Genomic DNA, 21,277 nt, shown 5'->3' on the forward strand with positions numbered 1-21,277 from the left:
TTAGCTTTTTTCTTTGAACCTGAAATGAATACGCTGAAAACCATATGTCTATGAACCAACACAAACTCCTCCCAACAAACGCATACGCACTTTCAACAGTACATACACGCACAACTGCCCCCCGCCTCCCTTCAGCTTCTTCACTCTGTCGATTACTTCCAGCATAACAAGATCTGGGGGCGCTCAGGTTCCAAATGCTGGTCCTCTCTTGTATATTTTTGTGATGGGATACTAATTCATTCTCAGAGGCTCCGCATAGCAGTAGCATGACACCGACTCTTACATCTGGCATTGGACACCGAACTGGAAGCTGCGCCAACTTGCAGTTAAAGTTCCAGGCCAAGAGGCAGGGAGCAAGTTAGAGGGAGTGAGGGAATGGGCTGTATTGTGTTGGGCTGCCTGCTCCCCCTCTGCCCACCACTGCCCCTGTACCATAATTTGCTCCTGGTGATACAGAGGCTGATTTAGCCCAGCGGGACACGGGATTCTGTTCTATTTGACTGAGATGAGGATGAGGGGGAGATGAGATGAGCTTTTAGGGAATAAGGTGGAATCTTTTCAAGGCAGTGGCTGCAGCTATTCAATGTCTGACAGCATGTATGTATGAGACTGAGTGTGTCTGTGTTTGTATGTAGCATGCCTGAGAGAAGCTGACTGCATGTGCATGTTTTTTGCTCAGCTCCTGTGGAGAGTGTGGTCCTATGATGAGCCTGTGTTTGATTCAACCTCGTTTCTTTTCTCCATCCTCCTCTCTCCTGCCTCTATCCACATGGAGGAGATCAGGCCCGACGACAACGATCTGTGTTGAGTTACACGCTCCGACTTTTGTTTGTGGAAAAAGCAGGAGGAGTGCACACCATGGTCAAAGTGATGTTAAATGTCCCATTCAGAAACAACATCAGCATATGGACAGACAAAGCCCCTGAACAGAACAAGGCAACATGCAGAGTGTCATGAGACGAAAACGCTGTGTAAGGAAAAAGTCAAAGCTTTGTTCATGGTTTGATGGCTCATTAACCACTTCAGAGCTTTGGAGCACATTTCTTCTGAGGAATATGACTGCTACAGGAAGCATACTGACACACAAATGCAGAATCCCAGTGAGACCTTCAAATTTGCTTTGACTGAACAGAATAATAGCTGCAGAAAATTTTTGTTTTGTTGTGCACGTCTCTTGCATGATGTATTGGTTATAATGTACAGCCTCAGAAGAGCAGTTTCAGCAAAATAGAGGGCCCTCAGACATAAAAAGAACAGGACTGCCTCATTTTATTATTTTGTAAGTGAAGTACTAAACAAAGACAGCAACATAACATAACTTACTTAATGTATTTATATATGCAACTACCAGAGCTGGACACCGGGTGTTAAATTCAACTGCTTTGCTCAGATTCATTTACAAAATTGGAAATAAAATAAGATTTTTAGATAACAAATTTCAAACGAAACAGAGTCACAAAGCAGTCAGTTTTTGTCACTTTCATCCATAAGAGACCTCACTCACCAGGTAAAACCGCTGTAGCTTCCCTGACATGACCACTGTTTTCTTCTCCATCGCTCTCTTTGTGTCCTCCAAATTCCCCATAGTAGAGGGCAATAATCAGCTCCAAAATACGGATAAACATTGGCAGCTGCTGATCAGTAATGGACAACTTCAGGCTCTCCACCATGGTCTGGATCTGAGGAAACACAAAGTAGAAAGGTTTAAATTTTAAAATTTGATTTATTAAATGACATGTTTAGATGTGAAATGGGCTACAGGCCCAACCACTTCTGGTGGGATCCCACATAATGTGAACAGGAATGTTTAATAACAAAAAAAAAGAGAAAGAAATATAGCGGCTATGGATTCCCCTCTGGCTAACCGGTGGATGCTGAGAAGTTCTGCTCCTGCCGAAGTTCTATGATGACCTACAGCTACAAACCACAAATTATGGCCTGCATGCAAGCAGACATACTGTGCAGAGTAACAACAAGAATGAAGTTGATACTTAATAAAAATCCATAATATAAAAGGCAATGTTAGGATATAAGAAGTGAGGTTCAAATAGAAACTAACGTACACACATAATACATGCAAAGTGAGCCGATGTGTTTACTGTAATTATCTACAGCAGTTACAAAATAATTCATTTTGGCAGAGAGGTTTGCATTATACATTGAATATTATAGTATTAATGAATTATCAATAACGAAAGACAAAGCAGAATATGGTCAAAAGTGGACTCACTAATGACTTAACATGCTATAACAACTCTCAGTGTGGCAAATGTGTGATTCAGCCTAAGGGACACCATGAAAACCTTACTGAAGGTCACTAACCCTAGAAGCTTGTTATTAATTAAAGGTATGTGTTAATTATATGTTGATGGGAATGAGCCAGTTCTGCTTTAATTCAGTCAGCTGATAAAACGCGTTTAACAGATAAATGGGATTCAACTAAATTAACATGATGTAGCTTTGCAGAGGAAAGATGTCAAATGCAGTACAGACAAACATAAACCACAATCATAATCAGTTTCCTGGCTAGACTCTACTAACGTTTACAAAATCTTCTTATTCCAACCAAGGGTTTTAGACATTAAAAGGGCATCAGTAAAAGAATCAAGATGTTACCTTTCCATGAGAAATAGTTTACATACAATTACATAAACAAATATAAAACCACATTAAGGAACAAGATAGCCAAGACAACAAATATCTTTTCCACTAACAACTAGTAGAAAAATGACTGTGATGATTCTTTAGTGGGAGAAGTACTTTATCTCTAAACAAAACTGTAACTATTGTTTTGAAACTAAGCTAACGGGAGAATGATTCTCAAGTGCGGAGGTGTAGAACAAAGGATTGATATGAGTCATTATCCTGCTGTTGATTTGAGAAGAGCTAACCTAACAAAAGTAAGTGACACGTTCCTCGTATGACTGTAAGCTGCTATGACAAATGTGAACTTTTCTTTCACTAGGATGTGTGTGAAATGTTCGGCTAATGGCAAAATGACATAACCCATATAAAGCATAACCGCAGTTATCAGGTTATTGTAAATCTGGAGATGCTCACTTTGATGACAGATGGGATCTTGGAATTGATGTTGTCGTAGGTAAAATGCAGGCGTGTTCTGAAGGAGCATTTATACAGCAGAGGGTCCTGATAAAATTCGATCTTGCCACTGGCATTCCGCTTGTCCAAGCACACAGTACAGTCAGCAAAGTTGATCACTTTCCTGAGCACCAGCTCTGGAGCTTCAGAGAGAATAAACAAAACAAAATTAATTTAGATAACTCTGCACTGCATTTAAGACGTTGACACTAACCAAACCTGTCAATATGCATGCAATAGACATGTATGCTCACACAGAAATATACAGCTGCAGAGAGGTATCACTAAACACAAACAAATACAGTCACACACACACAGAGTCTGACACTAAGGCCTCATTATCTGTGATCTAGGAAGTCATGGGCGATGACACTAAGCAGGCATCACAGAGCTGTTATGTAATATGACATTAACAGGAGGTACAACCAAATGGTTTGTTTCATGTCGTGTGTGTGTGTGTGAAATCTGTGGCGTGTGTGTGTGTGTGTATTGGATGATCACACATCCTGAGATTCTCAGCTGTCACTGACTCACTCACCCCTGACAGACTGATAAGAGGACTCATCATTTCCAGAATTATTTCATCCTCTCAACAGTGCCAGTAACTACGGCTGGAGACATTACTTACTTCTAATATTGAAATAAGGCACCCTTAAGAAGAAATTCCACAGTGAAAACTATGAACACATCATGATTTCTCCGTCCCTATGAAAAAACTGTTCTTTCCTCAAGGTTGTGATGGTAGTTCAAGTTTAAAATAATAGTAATTCTCTGGTGGTAACCCGAGAAATCCAGGAGTTTGTATTATGCACACCATTTAAATTGCAATAAACAGAAACCCTTTGCAGTGAATGCTGCAGGAAGGTTTGGATATTATTTTGATCTCAGCAGGTGTTCCAACATGAATCAGCAGCTTGCTTTAACATCCTCACTCTTTCCTACAAACAACTAGCGTCTCTACCTCAAATGAATTAAAACACAGCACATGAGGAGTGCTGTCATCAGTCAGACGCAATTACTGTTTTATTTAGAAATGGAATTCTTAGGTTTAAAATCCCTCAACTCATCCATCATTTGCAGATTTAAATTTTAGCTCCTTTCGGTGCCAAAGACCACTCTGTATTGGATGTATACATGCTCCAATCAGGCTGGGGAGTTTATCGATTGTCTGAATATCAGACTAGCCTGGCATCTGACTTTGGGCATTTATACAAACAGATATGCCTGAACTGATATGTCTGTTTGACCTTAGTTTGAACTAACAAAATTAAACACTTACTGTAATTTATAGGTTCTTGTCTCAGTGGATTTACTAGTTAATCCTACTAGCAAGGAATGTAAGCAGCCATTGCTCACCAGTGATGTCCATGAAGGCCCTCTCCCATATATCGTCTACAGTGTAGCACTCTGCTGAGGTGATGTTGACCGACAGCACGATGTCATCTTCCACATACTTGAGGATCAGGTTGTTCACCACAATATTCACGTTGTTCACCACACGTCTGATCAGACTTTGTACGTAACCTACAAACACATAAGCGAACATATGAGAAATATGTTAAAACCCACAGTAATTCCAAAGACACACACATACACACAAGGGCATAGAAGTTTTATTAGCATATCTACTAGAATGTATGCCACTGAATCAAAATAACAAAAACAAAAGATGTAGTTTGATGAGGTAGTGAAGTAAGGAGGGCTCATGGGAGTCTTTGCTGTTTAACAACCATGATATGATTCAGGGAGAAATGTTCATGGATTTAGGAATAATCTAACAAGTAATAATAAGTTTTATTCATGTTAAGCTTGGGCACTTTCACCTGCTACCTTCCCCTATCTCGGACTGTGTCCTGGAAGTTATTGCAACAGGTGACAGTTTTTTTTCTAGATTTCACTGTGGGAAACTGTTGGAATAACAGAAGTACACTACTCAACAAAATATTTAACAAAGGTCTAGTTGCTTTTAGACATTTTAATGCAGAAATCTCACATACTATATCTTTAATGATGAGACACAGAAAAAGATTAAATTCCAGAGCCGCATACCCTGAAAGACTTGGCTCAGTACCACTGACCACTGCCACCCTGATAGACTCGTAAATAAGAGGAGGTCCTGACATGTTATTTTTCTCCACAGTCTATCCCTTGAACATGTCCAGCGAAAGGAGCTAAATATCCATAAGAAAACATTTTTGCTTCTCACCCTGCCTGAGCAGTGCTACAAATCCTGGGTGAATTTATGAATCTCTGCAGAGCTCTTCTCTCCTCTCACGTGCACAGTCCAGTTTAACCAAAACTATGCATATGCTGCCTCACACATATCCCTCCCAAGCCCGTTAAACTACTGAGGAGCCTGCGTGTTCTCGTAAACATACACAAGCATTGGCACAAACATGGATTCACTCACACAAAGTACAGGACTTCACACATATTTATACAAGATATAGTTATTGGGAGTGTAATCAAACTAAATTCTTGGATTTTAAATGTATAAATAAAATGTATACATGTATGTCACATGCATTCATTTTATGGTGTCATAAGTGGACTCATCACTTGCTTTAAAAACCTGAATGCATAACACGATATGCAAGTCAAGAAAAATCAACCATGTACAAATTAAGAGAAGTAGAAATGTAGGAGTATAGAAATAGATTATTGGTGAGGGTGAAAGGTGGGAGCTGGCAGCTTTGAGGGTTGTCGTAACCAAGAACAAGCAGGAGAGAAAGAGTAGTCCGATAGATTGTATTTCAGCAGAGCTGGGGGAGCCATCCTGCAGTGTTACCAGTACCTCCTAATAGGCATAGTGACGCCCAGAAACAGAAGCTTCGCAGGAAAACATACATGGTAAGGTCATTACTCAACGAAGTAAGAAAGAACTTAAAATACTACAGACAGGGGAGTTTCGACCATAAAATATGAAAATATACAGCAATAAATCGTCCTAACCACAGGACCAATGGCATTATTCATTCCTCCCATGTACTGTTAAACACAGCTACAAGTTAAAACATATAAACCTTTAAGGCTTTTCCCTTATATTCCAAACCAAATGTTTGTCTTCCTGTATCTACATGGCTGGCCCGGGGCTTAAGAACTGATAATTAGGCAGAACTAAATGGTGCTGTTGATGAAAATTTTATATGAATTGGTTAACTGTTCTGCCACTTGTACACAGGTCTGACTACACATTAGCATAATCCAATTGACAAAATTCTCTAGAGTTTTCTTGCCTGACCAAACATAGCGGCAGGAAGAGAGGATGACATAATGTAAACTAAACTCAAACGCGATGTGTGTTCGTGACATTTGTACGTGGCCTGGCATGCATGCATGTGCCTGTCTGAGTATGAGTGTGTGCCTGGCTGCTCTCTTGCGTGCATGAATGTGGCTGCGTGTGCATGTATGCGTGCCTGTGGTTCTGGGGTCAGTCAGAAAGCTGCTGTCGCACCTGCAGCCTGGGCAGTAAAACCAGCACTTTACCCCCTGCTATTTCCCTCTCTGGATCTAATTTACCCGTGTCAGAGCGTCTCTTTTTCTCTCTTGCACTCTCTTACACTTGTTATACCTCTTCTTGCCTCGCACCAAGTCCAGGGCCCCAATCCATCTCTCTGCGAGCCATCGCGCTGTTCTGAACCTCTGTAAACAATTGACACAGCCAGCACCTGTGCTGCGGCCCACAGGGAAGGAGCCCACTTAAAACTGTTCAACCATAAAATGACTGGAAAAACCAGCTCCTTTATGTGATCTCAGAACAGGCCAACTCTCTTCTGTGTAATACAGGAAAGAAACACTATACTGTCCAAGCTGACTATTTTTCCTATATATGGAAAGTATTAGCAGCTATCAGCCTTGCCAGCTATTAGCCACAGAGAGAAAGACTGACAAGTCCATCAGACAATAAAGGTACTCTAAGTTTGTCTTGCTGTGTTATGTAATTAGTTCTGTGAGCAATGTAGTCAAGAGAATACATACAGCAGCTACAAGTACTTTTATCTGCAAAATATAAAACAGCAGCAACATAAACATATTGTTAAAATGATCTCACTTCCACCTAGGCAAGTTTCCTGCAGGACCATGGAAACACTGCAAGCCTATATTATTACAAGGTTACTATCACTAATGCCATGAGCCACTTAATTATGTTGACCATTCAATTAGCTCTAGGGCTTCTTATTGTAAAACTGTAGATTCACAGAACCCAACCCAATGCATGGTACAGCAGGTCTCCAGAACAGAAGAAAGCTCCAGTTGGAGAAAGCGCTAGCTTTTACCAGTATGGGATATTCTCTAGCCATAAGTAGCATTTTCCAGTAATACCAGAACAGCTGCTGTATTTGTTTTCTAAGCAAAGGCCCCAGTACCAGGACAGCAGTAGCACTGGACCACAGATTTATCTCAGGAGTGAGTCAATGTAAATCTCACTCTGCTCCAATCACATGCATACTCGCTCAACAATGCATGCATGTGCAATTCTGTGACACACGCAAAGCAACACAAGCACACACATTTAATGAGTATTGCGTGCACTTGTGACAGGGTGTGAAACAGCAACCCCTTCCAAGCAATAGTTGTTATCTTAAAAGGTCAGGATGAAAATTTGGTCTGAGAATAATTATTAAATAAAATAAGAATTGTTAATACTGGAATTCAGTATCCATATTGTGTGGTCTAACTCATTGTAACACTTTAATAGGGAAGAACAGGAGAGCTACCAATGGAAAAACAGAAAAGACTGACATACAGTAAAAAGTTGATAACTATACACAAATCACATGTCCAAAACACAGGTTGCCTCATGACAAGAAAGGATTTGCCAAGAAATTCAAAGTAATTCTGTATCAGACATTGTGTGTCTCCATCACAGTGTGAGCTTTCTTTAGCAAGAGCAACTGTCATACTGCAGACATGTCATACTACATGTTCTTAGACATTTGGAAAAACATAAAAACCTTTGTTTTGGAAAGTTCAGCTTTGAAACTGTAATTCTTGGGTATGACTTTGATCCATCCAACTCACAGGTAGCACTAGACTCAAAGCAAGACTTGCCACTATTAAATCTCTTTGAACTCAAGTAAAGCAAAACACATTTGCAGCAGTGTGAAGAGAGCCAAAGTAGGAATCCCCTCAAACAGAGAAATGCAGTTCTCACAAACGGTGGCCGCTGGTCCCCCACAAGCAGCAGTAAACATAATCACTCACAGAATCGCCCAAGGTGGAAGCACTTGGTCTTTGGTCTTTGTGTGGCTACCAATCCCATGGCATATGAATTAACATCACTATTTTCCACCACAGGGAGAACAGGGAAGATAAATTCATTCAGTATGTGAGAGCTTAGGGCCAAATGACTGGGTAATTGCTGGTGGCTGCTTTTTAGTGTCGGCCGGTGTTTTGTTTTGGTTGTTTTGAAGGGGAGGGAAGCAGACGTAATGCAGAGGTCTGTCGACGTAGATGCTGACAAAGAGGCAAGACTAGCCATTGTCCTGCGATGGTCTAACTGCTAACAGGTCTTCAGTAATGCACACACTCTCCTACAACCTATTGTCACACATCTGTACGTGTCAATCTCTGACTTCTGAGACAGAGACACTGAAGAGCGAAATTTTGGAAGTGTGTGGTTTTAAAATAATAATAATAACAATAATAATAAAAAAAAGTAATGTCCCAATCACCTGGTTTTGTTTCAAATACCAATCCACCAACCATCCTCTAATGTTTCTTTTATTTTTCAAGAGTGAGTGCAATCTTTTTCATGTTATATTATAATGAATATTTTACAAAAACACAAAATTAAATGAACATATAATTTTCTTTTAATGGTTTCCTATATTTACTTACATTCCTATAAATTGTTGTATGGTCACATAGCGCATTATATAAGAGGAGTGTCAGAGTTATGGCATGAAGCTTTGAACAAGCATTTGACAGCCTCTCTTTAACCACAGCAGGAACAAAATACTCAAGTTAAAATGCAGCCACAACAGCAGCACTGAAGAGGTTTGTTTAACCTGCTAAAATAGATGCTTCACAATTTTTTCAACTCACCATTACTTATTAACTGAAATTGGAGGCTACTTGTTTATTGTATATGCTCATGCTCTCCTCGTTGTTCATTCATTGACAACACAGCACAGTTAGCAGTGTTTTAAGAAGTGCAAACAGGGCATTTTTGACAACTGACATACCCACAATGTGCACACGTGAAAAGTATTCATTAAAGGATTTCAAAATATCAGCCTTTGGTGTCATCACATCTCTTTAGTAGTAGCATCAAAACAGAAACTGGGTCAGACAGCGGTGGCAGCAGCCTGTATTGTAGTATATTTGAGGATATACAGTATGGATAACATTACAAGGTCATGAAGACCATAGATATTTTCTGGGGAAGAAAAAGAAAAGAAATAGGTACTCGGGACAACATCTGTATTCATACCAGTATGCAAGACTAATAAATGTCTACAAAAAAGTCTGTGCGCACTGCCATGAAATTCTGTGCAGTGTCCTCACTTCTAAGAAATATCCGTTAACTACATTTTAGACTGCTGACAGATTTGTTTTGTATCTTATTCTTAGGACAACATCCTCTGTCTGAGTCATAGCAGGTTAGTTTTACTTCATCTACCTTTTAACCTTTACCTTTTAATAAGGAAGGCTGGGATTACAGCATTCATCTGCTTCCTTGCTGTTATTGAGGTGCTGCAACCTTTGACCTCATAGTTGTCTCTACTGGCTGTAATGGGTTGAAACAAGGTCCACTGCTGGAATAGTGTGGGGTGTGCACACAAATGAACACAGATACACTGAAAAACATACACTCGGGCACATGCGCGCGCACACACACACACACACACACATACGCAAACACACCTGGGAGATCAGTTGGAGGCAGGCCCAAAGGGAGATGCTGGGGTGTGAGGCACCCTGCTTTAACAGCTGGGGAAAGATATTATCTCATAACGTCAGGCCTGGAAAAGGATCCTCCCCAGATACAACCAGCCAGGAGAGTAGGTTCAGATATTCATGCATACTAGGGCTCTGGGAGTGAGCCCTGTGGTTGGGTGTTAGACTGCGTCCTACCTCTTAAAGCTCAAGACTCCCACCGCTCTCTTTTCATTTTCTTCATTTTTTTCCCTCTAAAAATCATTTTTCTTTTTTATTTTAGTCTCCCATTTGCAACATTCTTTATTGCCTTTGCTCTTTGTTTCAACACATCTTGAACTTTTCATTGGTTCTATTTATTCTTAGATAACTTTTATGAAGTGTTTGTGGAGCATTTTATTTATTTTTTTAAATAAGATTTAAACAAGTTTAAATAACAATTTATACAGTCTGTGCCAACATAAAGACCAAGAAGTTTACCAGCTAATATGATGCCCATGTAGGTTTCCCTGTTTCCAGTAAGTGAAATTGATAAAATAAATATTTTAAAAGGCCATTATCCAGCCAGTCAAACAAGGCCACTCTTTGTGAGGTGCAGTAAAGTGCTAAAGAAAGACAGGCATGGTATCCCTGGCCCTGTAGGAGGTATGTGGTCAAGTGGCCTTGTTGATAAGAGACATCTCTATGTAATTTATCACAGACACATCCCCCACACTCGCTCTGGCTGATTTACACTGGTCAAAAATGCAGTGCCCCACATCTCAAAAATAATGCTTTTCATGGTGCAAACAGAGTGTATTGACTACATATGAATCTGACATTTACCACTGCAGGCATTTGGCTACTACCAAGCCAATGGTAGAAACCAATTAAAACCAATTAATTTGTCTCTATAAAATTCTTAATGGCCAGAAGGAAAAACAGTGGTTTCCCTGTAGTGTGAATAGGTCCTAATCTCGGTTCCACTCTGTGGGCCCGTCCTCCCCCACTGAGGCCCCCGCCTATCCTGGCGGTCATTTTCTGAGCTGGGGGGGGGGTAGAATAGCCTCACTGGCCCCAGGGTCATCACTCACCTGGTGGCAGGTCGGGGTCGCTAGGGGCAGCCTGTTGGAGGCGGCGGGGCTTGGCCACAGCCTTGGAGCTGTCTGAGACACTACGACTGGTGGAGCTAGAGCCACTCTCGTGCTCATCCTGATGAAAAAACAAACAAGAGTGCCTGTGACAACAGGTAGTCAAGTAAAAACAGCGTTCTACACAGCTCTACTGAACTGCTGAATTTACATTCCCTAGGACAGTTATTACATTTATAACCAGAATAAAGTACTACTTAATTTATCCATATGTATCATCAGGTTATCTTGATTATAATAATCAGTTTGCAATCAGGGTAAACAACTTATTATTTGTCGAATAATTCTTTACATGTATCAACTGCTTAGTCAAGTGTTTTACTACACATGCACCATAGAGGTCAGACAGTAAACTCAATACAAAATGGGGTGACATTTTGTTTGTGCAATGGCTTCAAAGAATAGTTCTTGTGTTGAGACGACATTTCAATTCATCACAGCCAAAACAACAGCTGAATTTTTATCCCTATTAGCTGGCAGGCTAGCACACATCTCCCCACACAGAAGAAGGATTGATTATCAAGCAATTCACATGAACAGGGGAAAATATAACCAGTCTAATTTAACAACTCTGTTATAGAGGGTAATCAAATTACTGGCGTGGAGTATTTATTTTCTTGCATGGTCGTGTGCTCACTGAACAGAGCAGGGATTAAGAGAGCATCTACCATACACCACTGTTTTTGAGCCCTCCTTCACACCAAACCTTCAGACTAACCTTCCTCCCATCCCCATTTAACAACCATCTCCATGAGCTCTACAAATAAACTCTGGTCCTTGGATGAGAGGGGTGAAGGTCTCTCCTCCACAACAGCACATGTCATCTGCATTCAGAGACCAGCAGCCTGTTAAGCCCAGGAATGCAAGTACAAGATCTGTGTGTGTGTGTGTGCGTGCGTGTGTGCATTCGTGTGTGTCTGTGTGTGTAGGAATGACGATGAAATGGACATCCCCTTCAGAGATGAGCCTGAAGATAAACAAAATGAGCCAAGATTCAGGATGAGGTTGTTATTTATTAGCTCAGCTTGAAGAGTGCCTCAGCCGAATGAGTGCTCTGTGAGTAAGACATGATGTGCAATTAAAAAAATAGCGGCACGAGGACAAACAGTCAAGGGGTTAAAGAACTGACAGATATGGAATTTTTACTAGAGCTGAAAAAATTGCAATTTTAACTTTAGCAAAGCCACAAAAATAAAGAATGTAAAAGGGAGTTCCCTTTGAGTTAATGCTGAGAATGGAACATTTTGCACAATGCAGCCATTTGCACAGAACTCTCTGTTCTCCCATTGCACTACTGTCATTTTGCACTACCCTTTCAGCCATTTGCACTACTGTTTATACTGTTTACACTGATGTTTATATCATCTACTGTTCTTCCTTTATATTCTACTGTTTTTATATTATATAGCGTTGTTTATATTTATATTTATTTTGTTAGGCAATTGGGCTCATACCGGGACCGGGGAAACTAATTTCGTTCCACTCATGTTCTACGTGTGTGAAATGACAATAAAGCTCCTTGAATCCTTGAATTTTTAGCAACACTGTCTTAAACTTAAAGCTTAATACCACTGCTTTCATAGCTGAAGTCATAAAGTGACAAACCCTGGAGAAGCCCCTTTGAGAATAAAGAGACTGACTTTACAGATTGTCACTTTCTTCAGAGGGTCTTCATCATTTGTTTCAAAGTTTCAGAGAACCTGTTGTCCTGTTTCCAAGCTTTGGGAGGAACTAAAACTTGTCAAAAAAAGTTTTTTACAAACGAAGGGCAAATATTATCAATTTGGAGAATACAGGGGAACAAACTATTACCTCAAAGTCAAAGCACAAAAGACTACTATGACTACTACAGCTAAAGTTCTACTCCTCTACAACTGCTACATATAATTGAACAAATACCTCATATTCATATTCACAGGAGACATAAGCCTGCAAAAGAGGATGTTAAAAAGAAATGAAGAGGAGAAACAAAACACATTAGAACCATTCTAAAAATAGAGAAGTCAGGAAAAAGGTGGAGAGTTGACTTTTTTTTAGACTTAGACTTTCTTTATTTGTCATTTGGATTTTCATCACAAACGAAATTTCGGTACAGTGGCTCAAGCATAGCAGGAATTACCGACATATTCTTTATAAAAGAAAAAGTAAAAAATATAATATATACACAAATAAATATGCAGTAAAAAGTACTTGAAAGTGAGGTAGTTTGTATAAAAAAGTCAGTCAGCATATATACATATGTAATTATTATTGCACAGTGAGTATTTGTAATAAATGAAATGAAATGAATGAAATGAATGAGTTAACCCCCAGTATGGCGTTGATTAGGGGTTAGTGCAGCACTGTAACCTTCACAGTCCACCCGGGTGGTATGTTAGTCAGACAATATGGACAAAGAAAGGAGGCGATCACATATGTTTAGCATTTAAACAGGGGATCAGCTTGGCAGAGTGTCTCAGGAGTCACCCCTTATCCTGACTAATGTAAACACTGAGGGTGTCAAAACCAAATATATTTTGCTACTCCATGCACACACACTTTCACACATACTCAAATGAGCAAATGAAAACCCACAGCCACACCTTACAGTCAAGTCGCACGCTGTGCACACTGTACATACACATACCCCACACAATTAACACACATTTCCTGCTTCTGACGCTATTTAATGACAATGAACTCTTTTCTCTCTGTAGGGTTGAGTAATGAAGATTAGGTTTTAAACATACTTTATATAATTTGAGCTTTGGACACACTGACAGAGAAGCAAGTATCCCTCAGTGCGGTAAAGTAAACACGCAATTGCCAAAAGAGACGAGAGAGACTCTGGCAGAAATATTTACACTTTACTTCAGAAAAGGTCTTTGCGGTAGAGCTGCACTATGCAAGCAGTTCTTTTCCCATCAGTGAGTGGTGGGAATCAGTAAACAGAAGAGGAATAATAAATACTTCATCAAGGTTCCAAAGAAAAGAGACTGGCAAATAATAAGATGCAAATTTGTTGCTCATTAATCAGAGTTTGTTAACGAACAACAATAACAACAATAATAATAATGATACAATAATATAGAAATAAAAGGTTATTTTAAGATGAGGTAAGTTTATAATGAGCCCTTTGGAGATATTTAACATGATGAGCTGTTTAGTTTACATCACAATACAATACTAGAGCACATTAGAATCAGATACAGCCCCCTTCCCATGTAGACTCTCATATCTATACATAAAGGAATGCCTATCCTGGCAGGCCAAGAGTACATTGAGTTCAACAACTCAAACTGCCACTACAGAACAAGACTGCCAAATTTGGAAATATCGCAATTAAGCGCTCAATGTCACCGTGGGCAGTGAACAATTCTCCAGAGGAAAAAAAATGCCTTTTCAGAGGGAAGCCCTGGGACAAATGAAGCCTGCCTCAGCTGCTGCCGGGTAAACTGATCCCTCCAATGCCACGGCAGGGCACAGGACAGGCAGGGAGGGATAGTGGGACAGAGAAGGAGAGAAAGACAGAAGGACCAGGAAAAGGGAGAGGGGGGTTGCTTCCCCTGCAGGCATGTCAACTCAGCTGTTGACCAAAGATGACGGTAGCAAAAAAAGGAAAAGCGGGACAAGAGACAAAGACATATGTGGAAAAAATAACAGTGAGATAAAGTGAGACACTGAGACCAAGAGTAGTTGAGAAATAGCAAGAGTGAAAAAGAGTGGGAGATAATGTGACTAGAACAGAGGAGCAGGTCCTGGCAGTGTGACTGACAGGCGAGGGGGACCCCCTACTCAGAGGGTAAGTGGGCACCCATGGAGGGTTAGGGCACAGGAAGGCCAGGCCTGACCTCTGTCCCCCCTGCAGACGTCTGGCTCAGTCAGGGAGCAGAAGGCAGTGTGTTGAGCCCGTCTGGAGGGTCGACCCACATCTGAGCTGCTCAACACATTAGCTGAACTCCGCCACCACCTCCAGCTATTAGAAACAGCACCTCTACAGATACTGTCACAGTTCCCCCAGTACAAACAAACGAGCTATGACTCACAGATACCAGAAACCACTAAAATCTTAACTGCCATTGGCAATGTAATTTATATGTAAACTGTGATGCGAATAAGTTAAACTTGGGGGAAAAAAATACTTTCTTTTGGTAAGTGGACCATTTCAGGTCACAGCAAGCAGAAATTTAAACAATGTGATGTGACAACACCTAATAGGACATAATGCCTTCAGTTGCCCAATTCAATTTTATTTTAAATTGATATTGCTTCTAGGAATCTGTTCAAACTGTTTAAAATATAAGTTCAACATATACTTTAAATAATTTCATACTGTCACAGTTTTTACTGGAAACAATAAGTACACTGCACAGCGCAAAGAGTGCTGTTATGGTTCTCTTTCTTGTCTCTTCTGTCATTTTCTTTTTTTTCTCCACAAATTACAAAACTATTTTTCAATTTCAGTTGAGCACACAGGGAAAAAATGCTGGCAGGAATTTGAAGTCGACTTCGAGTCATAGTCAGACTGCCTGCCTGCAACTGCCTGATCTTTGAAACCCAAACATTTTTAAAACTGGTCAATTTCACACAGTTTCAGCAGATTAATGAGAACATGCAGAGGACCATTGCTGGATAAACACACTCTTTGTTATTGTTGTTTTTCCTCTGCAGGTTGCTGGCGAACTCATGCTGACATCAAAGCAGCAGGCACAGAGATTGGAGGCCAGGCAGTGGAGAGCGAACGCCTATGGAGTGAAAAAATAAATGAAGGAAACTCAATAGCTCCTTATCTCAGACAAAGCCCCCCCCCCTCCTCAATCACTCATATACACACACAAACACAGAGGTACACACTGGGTCTGACAAGCGGAGGCCCTGTCCCCCATGTCAGGGCCCACAGAGCACCATCCCTGGGGAGGATTCAGCAATCAGACCTCCTCCCTCCTACTTCAGATACACTCACCGACAACACATTTTGCCATATAACTTTCTTGAAACATAAATAGAAAAGCTCTTTAATAGTGACTTCCAAGGACACACTTTGGATGAGATAGATTTCAGTTTCTTTTTCTAGAACAACACTGAAAACACTGACTGCTAATGTGATACACACACTCCACATTCACCACACTAAAGCAATCTGTCTGTTCAATGGCTTGTGCTCTCTCCTCCTCATGTTCTTAATTAGATCATTTTTGTCCCACCACCTGTCCTAATTCTTTCCTCCTCATCATCCAATTCATTTTCATTTGTCCATCTTCTGCTTCTAAAAACTACCGACACAAACGTAGTTTGACAACGTCCTCTTCATCCTTATGCTTATTCTAGACCTTTTCATCTCCTATATGACCAGCTAGTCTAAAGCTCCATTTAACGGTGATGACCCCAGTTCTCATAAGAATGGTTTCCAGCTGGCAACAACAGGAACGAAACTTGAAAAGTGGCTCAAGTGGTTTCAAACATACAGTCACAGTTTGGGATTGTTCCAGTAATGTCAAATGGTATGCAGCCACTTCTTTTACACTTAAGCTGCTCGACCCATTGATGACGACTCCACTGGAATGTAAACTGAAGAGAAAAGAGCTCATCGCAGTTGACTCAAATTACCTTTTCTTTAACGTCTCTTGGCTTCGAACACATCCATCAGCTCAACTAAAAATTAGCTGCTAATGGGCTTTTAATGAAACTGTAACAAATGCAGAAAGCCATTACACCATGATTAAAGACAGGGGTTTCATTTTCTCCTCAAACAGAGGTAAACTAGAAAAGGCTGCTGCCAGCCTAAGCTGTGAGGACAGAATTTCACACACTCTCCCTTATATTCAAAACACAAAGTTCTTAACATTACTGTTATACTCTGCAATTTGTATATAGATATCAAAACACCTAAACTTACACTCAAGTATGCTTTCATACAACACCACACACAAATGCACGTACACAGTCTCACACAATGCCTAAATGTAAAGACCCATACTCTAAAAACACAGCAGAGCTGTGCAGCTGGAATCCATGGCAGATTGGGGGGATTAGAGCCCGAAATGAACCCAGATGAATATCACATCATGTGACATTCTGAATAATTATCTCAATGAAAACAGCTCATTACAAAAATGTGGTCTCCCTCTCTCTCTCTCTCTCTCTCGTCAAGTAATTAAATCCACTACTGGGAAAGAAAATCTCCATGTACAATGCATGTAGTGTATTAATGAAATATTACAGTCATGAAATGTACACAATGTGCTGTAGTATTTCAACTGAGTGGGGTATTCCTTTTTCTGGGCAAATAAAGTGAGAGTCAGTGTAAGATCAGTGTAATGGAGAAAGCACAAATTATGTAGTTTCTGAAGCTTTACAAAATAATCAACCAAAAAAAAACCTTTGTAATGATTTTGGAATTTTAAGTGTTTCTATGAAAAATCCAATAACACATGGTGAAATTCAATTAAAACTACAACTTAACAAACTACAACAACAGCAATTATGAAATGTACAGATAAAATGAATCTACTGCTTCCTAATATCCAAAGTAAAGCTACCATGAAATATCATCAAATAAAAATCTTTTCTAAGTCAATTGCATTTTGTGAAACTAAGTACTACTACTCAGCACATACTGCGCATTAACTCGGCACACACAATCCTGGTTTATTTGAATCTTATTTTCTTTCTAGTTAAATGAATTATTTGTAATTTGTGTGTAATTTTGTGATTACCCAAATCACAAAAGAGAATAGACAGACTTATGGGATTTCTTTGGATTAGAAGGTCTGTAATACCAGAAGTGTCACTAAGCACATTTCATCCCTGCAAACTCTGAAAGCACTGGGTTAATTTTCCAAACATATGCCTCATTCTTTCTTTCAGAAGCCCAAAAATATAGCATGTTCATTAAAGGGGGTGGGGGTGGAGTGGGGATACAAAAGGAGAATACACAATTACAAAACTATTTCCCTCTCAAGCGGGATGAATCACAACAACAACATTAGTGATGTCATGCTGGAAGTCTCTGCCAAGAGTGCCTCCGCTGTACCCAAGTCAAACTGGCTATGTTTAATATCTGGCTCCAACAGGTCCAGAATAATAACAAAGACAAACAGGAATCCCAGTTACGGACCAGCCCCACAAGGAGCAACAGGATGGCTTCAGACCACTCGGTATTTCTTTTGGACTTCTTGCTCAGCTGTTGATCTGACATTATCTTCACCAGAGAGGACACGATTGGCTGAGGTTGCAGTAAAAGTACTAAGTAACAGCAAAACATCTCTGCATTTGATTTAAATGCCACACAGTAAAACCACCTTAGCTATAAAGTGCCAAGAGTCAAACCTTACAGCTTTCCTTGAACATCTCAGTAACATGAACCAATCAGTGTCACTGTTGTCCATTACTAAATCTGACCCGTTTGAGTGCGTTTCAGCTCTACTATGGACTTACTACATTCTGTGGTATTGGTTTAAACCCCAAGATATTTTCATTAGTCTTATAAGCCAACCTCAAGTAATACCAGCAAATCTTGTGTTTACGGTACAGTAGCTGTTCCTGCTCCAGTTAAAGTGTGCATAATTCTCCATTAATCTAGTAAATCTCAAAGCTAGTGTATTCACGCATGAAATGGGTTTCTTTGTTGCAAAACAGCGTTTTTGCTGGTTATTTCCTCTCAACAGTAAGGAGGTCAGCAGTAAGACATTACAAGGCAGAGGGAGAGCTGAGGTCAGTGCGCTTTCATCCTTGCCAACAATGTTTGTTTTCCACAATTGTTGCTCAAACAAAGGATTTTAAGTCATAGAAACTCAAATTCCAAGGCCTGATAAAAAGCCAAGAAAAAGGGAATTCAGACAGGCTAGTGGCGAGTCCTGATGTAGGACTGTAGGTGATGGAATTTGGAGCCAGGCTGGACTGTCTACATTAGTGCTGTCTCCATTTTTTTCCCATTTCCAGTGACCTCCTAATGTGAACATAGTATGTTTCAGCTGGTGACCTGTACTTTTATTATCATTGCATCTGACACACCTAACTGTTGTCTTGCAGGTGAAAAGGATACCACAAAGGAAAAGGGACAGAGGAAGAAAATGAAAAAGAGTGTGAAAAAAGAGTGAGAGAAACAATTGTTAGAGGGGAAAAATGTAGACAGGAAAGAGGTAAAATAGGAGTGAGAACACAGGAAAATAAGGGGGAAAATCAAAAGAGAAGGAGACACAGAGAGAGAGAATGGGAAAGAGGGAGGAATTGTTCCTGATTTAGATCTGAGAGGCTCTGGTCCTTCAGATGTCTCCATCAGCTAACCACAAGCCCAGGCTGAGCATGTGAGGCATGCTGCTTACGCTGGCACAGCTACCCCCTAATGCTAATAACTGCAATGTGTTAGCTACAATAAAACACTCCACACAGACCCCTTACACACACACGTGCAAAAAGACACACATTCTAGTTGAGTCAACTATGACACACATGGGGAAATTCCAGACCCAAAATTTTTAATCTAACCTCTTAATTCCTAATCTAAATAATAACCAGTCCCTGTTATTTGGCTATTATTTGCCAGTTATTTATCATGTAGTTAATCCATTCGAGCACACCACTGTTACTTTCCTTTATGACATGAAAATAATAACCTTTGAGGAGGATTCTGTAGAGATATTCCGATCTTATTTTAATTTTGGTGAGCTGCTGAAAAGTCAGGAACTGAGTCAGGATCTGATTTTAATGTAAAAAGTCATTTATCAAAAGCCGAACCATCATTATCCTGAGCCTTGCCAACTGTTTCATAGACAATATTAGACACATTATACAAGACATAAGCACCCCTTGACCAATGCAAGCACCAGCCTCCAAGAACAGCCCAAGCAGTGGCTGAGGCTACTCTGACAATTTAATTGTACATGTGACGTGCGAATGGAAGGCACGAACTGTAGAGGCCTAAGTGTTCTTGGAGAGTATCAATGTTCGGAAACCGGCAAGATAGAATAAATCAAGCAGAGAGAAATGGGAGAGGACTTTCTCTCACTGTTGAGAAATACCAAAACCCTAGTGCAGGAGGTTTGAGCATGCAAATGGAATGCAGCAAGCTTTATGTTTTCATAGCTTTTATATACCAGGTTCCAAAGCAACTGAGGTACTGTCAATATTAATCTGCTTGCTTGATAGATGGAAAACTGTCATTCTCACTTTGGGAAAAAAAATCACTGGAATTTCATCCTTATAACATCTTGGAACCGCAACCCAGTCCTTGTCTTAAGATCTCAGGTCTCTTCTTGTCTTCATCAGTGCAATAAAACAATACACGTTTCATTTGTCCACTTAAATTTGTATAACAAATCAATGAAACAAGAGGCCTGCCTTTAGCTAATAGTGAGAGTGTCCTCAGTTTTACAGGGTATAATCACATTTACAAATCATAAAAATAAAATTTCAAAAGTTTAACATATTTTTTTAAAATCAAAAAGCAAACTATGCTTTGGAAATTTAAAATGGGATTTGAACATTTGAAATCTGAATGTTGGAAAGTTTTGATAACTGATTAGGAGCAAATACCTCAATTACAGCATGCGATTTCCTATCATGCTGGCAATTTGGAAGAAGCAATGTGGTCAATGTCAATCCTGGGTGACAGACTGCTTTAAGATGTGCCTTCTCCACACAGTTTCATTTTTTCCTTCTCCCCCATCAGGGAGAGCAACACGTTGTGCAGTTACTCAGAAAACATTCTTCTGCTCTCACCCACACATTAAAGGTGGCCGAGATGGCCAAGATATAAGTAAACTAGCAATTCCTGCACACTCTGGGGCAAGTGGAATCTAAGTCGTATACAAACACACAAAGTAGGAACACCATCTGCAACACACTAAAATCAGTATTCCACTGGCTTTAGGAATCACAAGTCTTACATATAAAATGTGTTATAGAACAGAAATCTACAAACTGAATTTAGTTTTGGAAAAAAAAAAATCAAATGTTTATACTCTTCTCAAGTGCTTGCTACCGACGAGCTCTGGATGATTCTACCAGTTAAAATGTCCTGCCTTATATGGCGTCATCATTTCTATAATAAGAGTGGAATTATTCATAGGTCAAAGGGGTGAGAGTCTGCTAAATGGAGCACACACTCTCCCTGAGACATAAAACACAGACCACCCACAGTTTGTGTAAAATGGAGTCATAGAAGCTTACCTTTCTCCACTGAGAAA

The 21,277-nt window shown here is 40.0% G+C and overlaps 1 protein-coding gene across 5 annotated transcripts in view; it reads right to left on the minus strand.

Annotated features, from left to right (window-relative positions):
- Window positions 1-21,277, minus strand: part of LOC124065358 (vacuolar protein sorting-associated protein 13B-like) — a 308,396-nt gene that overhangs the window by 276,498 nt on the left and 10,621 nt on the right. For all 5 annotated transcript variants that reach the window (XR_006844394.1, XM_046400672.1, XM_046400674.1 and 2 more), the window contains 4 exons: window positions 11,055-11,172; window positions 4,456-4,623; window positions 3,061-3,242; window positions 1,505-1,679 (listed from right to left, as the gene is read on the minus strand). Coding sequence is in view for 4 of the 5 variants with exons in the window: in XM_046400672.1 (XP_046256628.1) it covers window positions 1,505-1,679; window positions 3,061-3,242; window positions 4,456-4,623; window positions 11,055-11,172 (643 nt within the window). In the remaining variant the exon portion in view is untranslated. The remainder of the gene's footprint in view (window positions 1-1,504; window positions 1,680-3,060; window positions 3,243-4,455; window positions 4,624-11,054; window positions 11,173-21,277) is intronic.

The sequence above is a fragment of the Scatophagus argus genome, chromosome 9 (assembly GCF_020382885.2).
Source record: "Scatophagus argus isolate fScaArg1 chromosome 9, fScaArg1.pri, whole genome shotgun sequence".
NCBI lineage: Eukaryota > Metazoa > Chordata > Actinopteri > Scatophagidae > Scatophagus > Scatophagus argus.